Here is a 6,196-nt window from a genome sequence, read left to right as displayed (position 1 = left end):
TACACACGCGATTTATTTGTCAACAAACACTATTTTCTTTTGCATTTGTATTACTTTTTTGTTTCTTGATTTATTGATTCACGCGATCGTATGTGATCGCGCTTATAATACTAACCCTAGTCAGTAAGAGAGTCTTTTGCAGAACACCACAATAAATTGTTCTGCACCATATTTATCGACCCATTGTTGTTATTGTAATTAGGTACCTCTCATTCATCACCTTAGCACTCATACATCCGAAAGATTTGAACCTAGCTTTAATACAGTCCACTTTCGATCTCTCACTCTCCCCTCCTTACAGGGCTATCGACAGGTACCTACGACTTAAGTAACTACACGCCCGACGCATAACGTGTTGGCCGCCGTCCGTGCGCGCACGTATCCGTCACCGGCTTTACAGGTGCAGCCGTCATCCGCACATTGTTTGGTCCTTCGAACCGGATGTATTTTCGTGTAATTACTTCGTCACAATCGTACCTCATCACGTAATCATTTAATTTCGTATTCGTATCGTCATGGCACCACTAAAGAAAGAAGAGGATCCGGTAAAGGTTCTACTGCGAGGTCGCGTCAAACGCGATAACATATTAAATTCGGTTAAAAATATTCACGCCACAGCATTAGAGGCACGCGCTGATATTGGGAAAATACCGTCGTTAATTATTCACGCTGAAGAACTAAATAAGTTCGTCGAACAATTTCAACATCAACAAGACATCATTATTAACGCATTAATCGACGCCGACCGTATTGCTGAGTTTGAACAGGTTGATCGTCCGTTGATTACTTCCATGGAATCCATGCGTCTTGAAATAAAAACAATTGTCGCGAGTGCCGTTCCTGTGTCTACTTCCGAAAGTAAATCGTCGTCTTCGTCGTTCACCAATTCCGTGCCACAACAACAATTCGTCGCGTTACCTAAAATTAAATTACCTATGTTCGACGGCAACTTACTATCGTGGCGATCGTTTCGCGATATATATATATCACTCGTACATGATAACCAACACATAGATGACGCACAGCGTTTTCATCACTTACTGTCGTGTCTATCTGGTTCAGCGTTGGCTATTATTAAATCTATACCGTTGTCCGCGGCTAACTACCCGATCGCGTGGGACGCGTTGTCCGAGCGTTACAACAATAAACGTTTGTTAGCTTCCGCTCACATGGACAAATTATTCGCCTTTAAACCAATCGCTCATGAATCACTACCAGCTTTAATTGAGTTCGTCAATACATTTAAGGAAAATGTATCAATAATTAAATCGCTGGGGGTCGATGACCTTTCGAGTTTTTTGCTGTTCCATATGTGCTCTCGCGTTCTCGACCCGACCACGTTACAACTGTTCGAATCTAGTACGTCACAGTCAACTATTCCGACTTTTGACGAATTAGTAAATTTTGTGCAACATCGATGTAAGATTTTGGAAAATCTTACAAAATCTAATAAAGTCGGTCGCAACGAAAAACCGTTCGAAAAACCGGATGTTCGCGGTAAACATACCAAATCGACTAAATCAGTGTTCGCTGCTACTACGTCCGCTTCGACTAAATTTAAGACTAGGAATTGTTTATATTGTGATAAGCCCGATCATAGAATATATCAATGTCCGAAACTCACCGGAATGACTGTTGATAAACGACGAGACGTTGTATTAGCTCGTAAATTGTGTTTCGCGTGTTTGAGTTCGAGTCATATGGTCAATACGTGTCCGTCGACCAAGGGTTGTTTTTCGTGCAACAGTAAGCGTCATCACACCCTACTACATCGTGAACAAAATCAAACGTCAACTGTAGATAATACGACTTCGAATAGTACCCCGGTACCCCAACCCACCACGTCGAGTGGTAATTCTAGCTCGTTTGTCGGTGCCGCCTGCACCAATTCTACCGTCGTACTAGGTACAGCGATTGTTCACATTAAAGATGCGTGGGAACAAGTACATTGCGTACGCGTACTGCTCGATAGTGGCTCGCAGATTTCCGCCATGACTAGTGATTGTGCAGCGCGGCTTGGACTTTCGAAACGTCGTTACAAGTCTGACATCGTAGGTTTCGCACAAAGTCCTGTGTCCCACGTTCAAGGTATAACCCGCTGTCAATTTTCGTCACACGTTAAACCAGATTATTTATTCCCGTCTGTTGACTTAGTTGTTCTAAAACAAATTACCACTGCCATGCCAGCTACTCGGTTACCAGCGACCGTGCGTCAACAATATCAACACCTTCGACTCGCCGATGACAAATTCGACACTCCGTCTCGCATCGACGTTTTATTCGGTGCGGATATCCTACCAAGTCTGATCCGCCCACACGCGGGTGTGGAACATCATTCGGGTTTACCATCGGCCCTTGACACTCAGCTTGGCTGGATAATTTTCGGTTCATTTTCTACTCCGAACAAGTCACCTCCAGTCACGCTGACCACCGCAGTCGCTCCGCCCTCAATCGAAGATTTAATTAAAAAATTCTGGTTGATCGAAGAACCCGCCGCACCGTCGTCACCTACCACGGAAGACCAGTGGTGTGAAGAGTATTTTACTAAGTCTACCTCGCGTGATACGACAGGTCGATTTTGTGTCGCCCTACCATTTCGCCATTTGTTCACCGGCCCAACTCAACAGCATGGTACATCGCATCACGGTCTCGGTGATTCGCGTTCTATAGCGCTGAAAAGATTCTATAATCTAGAAAAGCGATTAGCCAAGGATCCCGTGCTGTATGCGGCGTATCGTCAGTTCATGTCCACCTACCGTTCGCTGGGACACATGGTGCCAGCCCCGTCACCGGGCATCTATTTTATTCCGCATCATGCCGTATTCAAAGCCGACGGTGACATGTCCAAAATACGTGTCGTGTTCGACGCATCATCCGCCTCGTCATCCGGTCGCTCCTTGAACGATATATTGTGCACCGGACCGAAGCTGCAAGTCGATCTACGCGATATTCTACTCCGCTGCCGTATGCATCGATATATTCTGTCCGCCGACATTGTCAAAATGTACCGACAAATGTTAATTCGTCCAGAAGACAGGGCATTTCAACATATTTTTTGGCGTGACGCGCCTAGCGACGACGTCGTTGAATTTCAATTGTGTACCATCACGTACGGCCTCAACTGTGCGCCGTATCTAGCCATACGTTGTCTACACGAGCTCGACAGCCAAGACGGTAATCGGTTTCCGTTAGCCAAAGACGTTCTCACCAGAACCGCCTACGTCGATGATATCGTCATCGGCGCCGACACTGAAGAGCTATTGTTACGTCGAAAAACGGACATCGTCGGTCTACTGCGCAGCTGTGCCTGCGAGTTGAGTAAGTGGACCAGCAATAGCACCGCCGTACTCGAGTCTGTTCCTTCCGGGGACCGAGTACAGGCCATATCATTCGACCCTCAAGAAGAACACGCCGTGAAAGTTCTCGGCCTGCACTGGGACACGAACACCGACAAATTTGTTTATCATACCAGCCTTCAACAGACTTCGTCTACGAAACGAGAAGTGTTGTCCGTCATTGCCCGCCTATTCGACCCCATCGGCGCCCTGGGACCAATGCTACTGTGGGCAAAGTGTTTTATGCAGCTTTTGTGGAGCAAGAAACTCGGGTGGGACGATCCGATGCCTGACGAGTTGCAATCCATGTGGCAACAGTTCTGCACAGAATTACCACTTGTGTTCGATTTAAGCCTACCACGTCACATCGAAGCCACTTGTCAACAGGACATCCAGCTGCTAGGCTTCGCAGACGCGTCGATCAAAGGATATGCGGCTACCATTTACCTTCGTCTCGTCGATGCCGCCGGCAATATTTCTGTAAAATTCATTACCTGTAAAACTAAGGTTGCGCCTTTGAAGAGCTCGACCGCCGACGAGTCGCTATCGATACCACGCCTAGAACTGTGCGGTGCTCTGTTATTGGCCCGTACCCTTCACCATGTGCATTCTGTTCTGTCCAGCGAAGTTCCCGTATCTCGTTTGCGAGCATGGTCAGACTCATCGGTCGTCTTGTCATGGTTGACGTCGGACCAAAAACATTTCAAGATCTTTGTAACAAATCGAGTTGCAAAAATAAGTCAATTGCTACCTGGTTGTATGTGGAGTTACGTCTCGACCAACGACAACCCCGCGGATCCAGCTTCTCGTGGACTGTTGCCGAAATCAATGTTGTCCTCGTCCATCTATTGGAACGGTCCTGACTTCCTACGACTTCCCGAAGACCAGTGGCCCCAATCGAGATTTATTCCGCTCACACCAGACCAGCTGCCGGAGACCCGACCGAATGTCATCACGACGTTGGCCGTCAATGTTCATCCGCCTTCACTCGAATTTATTGACCGATTTTCGTCGCTCGGTAAAATGCTGCGTGTATTGTCATACATATTGCGCTACCTGTGTCACCGTCTACGTCGACAACCTGTCCGCGTCGGTCCAATCACGTTTACCGAACGGGAAAGATCGTTATCGATCGCCGTGCAACGCACACAACAAGTTTATTTTTCAGACTTGAGAAAAATGTTAAAAAATGAATCCATGATTTCGCCGCCGTCCCTGGCACAACTAGCACCTTACGTCGACGAAAAGGGTATCATTCGAGTCGGAGGCCGTCTTCGCTTCGCTAGTGCCAGTCAGGACGCGAAGCACCCGATTTTGCTGCCGCGATCCTCACACCTCACCGAGCTGATTATTCGCCACTACCACCTGTCATTTCTGCACGGCGGCTCAAAATTAGTACTGTCAATGTTAAGCCAAAAATTTTGGATTTTGTCGGGTCGCGCTGCGGTTCGACGTATCATATTTTCGTGCGTTCCGTGCACCCGTCACAAGGCTGTCCGCCCTCAGCCGATGATGGCAGATTTACCGTCCTACCGGGTCCAACCGCATCGACCTTTTTCGCACGTCGGGATGGATTACGGAGGCCCGTTCTTCGTGAAAGAACATCGCCGTCGGAATGCGCAATCAGTCAAGGTCTACTTAGCATTATTCATCTGTATGTCCGTTAAGGCAGTCCACCTCGAAATCGTGTCGGATTTGAGCACGGAGGCCTTCCTTGCAGCCTTAGACCGTTTCGTCGCCCGTCGCGGCATCCCGTCCAACATTTATTCGGACTGTGGGACAAATTACGTCGGCGCCGCGCGCCAGCTGAAAACGTTGTTCCGTGATGCCAAAGTTCAAGATCGTCTGTCATCACATCTGACCTGTGCGTGGCACTTCAATCCGCCCGCCGCCCCACATTTCGGTGGAATTTGGGAGGCTGGCATCAAAAGCACCAAATATCATTTCAAGCACGCCATCGGTCAACAGGTGTTGACATATGAGGAGTTCCTCACCTTGACCACCCGCATTGAGGGTATTTTAAACTCGAGACCAATCACGCCAACATCATCCGATCCGCACGACTTGAGTGCGCTAACGCCCGGGCACTTTCTGATAGGACAGCCGCTTCAAGCTTTACCCGAACCTGACCTCACCGACGTCCAAATCAACAGGCTGAATCGTTGGCAACTCATTCGACAGTGTCATCAATCCTACTGGAAACGGTGGTCACGTGAATATTTATCTACACTACAAGGACGACACAAATGGTTCAAGTCATCTCCGAATTTGACGATCGGTGACATGGTCATCGTTGAGGCCCCCTCTCGACCACCAACTGAGTGGCGTCTCGGTCGTGTCACCGAGGTCCACCCGGGATCAGACGAGGTTGTTCGCGTCGTGTCCGTGCGCACGCAGGACGGTGTCTACAAACGTCCGGTAGTGAAACTTGTGCGTTTACCAGTCGAGCCCTGATCTTATCCTCATCTCCCAAGGTCCTCATTGTTTATTATTCTTTATTTTTTTTGTGTGTGCAACAGTCACATTCTCGTTCATGTTATTTATTTATTTGTCTATTGATGAGTGTCAGGTACAATGTAATTTTTTTTAATTATTATTTATTTCCATGTTATCATGTATTTTTTTTTTTTTCGCACCGTATTTGTTGTAATGTGTATGATCTGAACTTCAACGTCCATATTCATGTTTGATGATCTCTTGAAAGACGCCCTGGTCTTTCAACGCGGGGAGGAAATGTTGGGTACACAATCGGCGGTTCGTATTTCCGCGCGGTTGTATGCGATATGACTAGGTCATAATGTTGTCACCCTGCCGCCCAGCCGCCGAAAAGTGTGCGAGCGAACTTTGCACCTCCAGAGTGG

General features: G+C 47.7%; 1 protein-coding gene across 1 annotated transcript; it reads left to right on the top strand.

The window, feature by feature from the left end:
* The first annotated feature begins 515 nt into the window (after positions 1-515).
* Positions 516-5,789, top strand: LOC132942770 (uncharacterized). The gene has a single exon (XM_061011409.1). The coding sequence runs from the start codon at positions 516-518 to the stop codon at positions 5,787-5,789; it is 5,274 nt and encodes a 1,757-aa protein (XP_060867392.1).
* Positions 5,790-6,196: the final 407 nt, after the last annotated feature.

The sequence above is a fragment of the Metopolophium dirhodum genome, chromosome 4, assembly GCF_019925205.1.
Source record: "Metopolophium dirhodum isolate CAU chromosome 4, ASM1992520v1, whole genome shotgun sequence".
Lineage (NCBI taxonomy): Eukaryota > Metazoa > Arthropoda > Insecta > Hemiptera > Aphididae > Metopolophium > Metopolophium dirhodum.
This window is presented reverse-complemented; position numbering and strand designations above follow the sequence as displayed.

Coding starts and splice junctions, on each gene's coding strand:
- LOC132942770 (XM_061011409.1), top strand. CDS start 516: ATGGCACCACTAAAGAAAGAAGAGGATCCGGTAAAGGTTCTACTGCGA.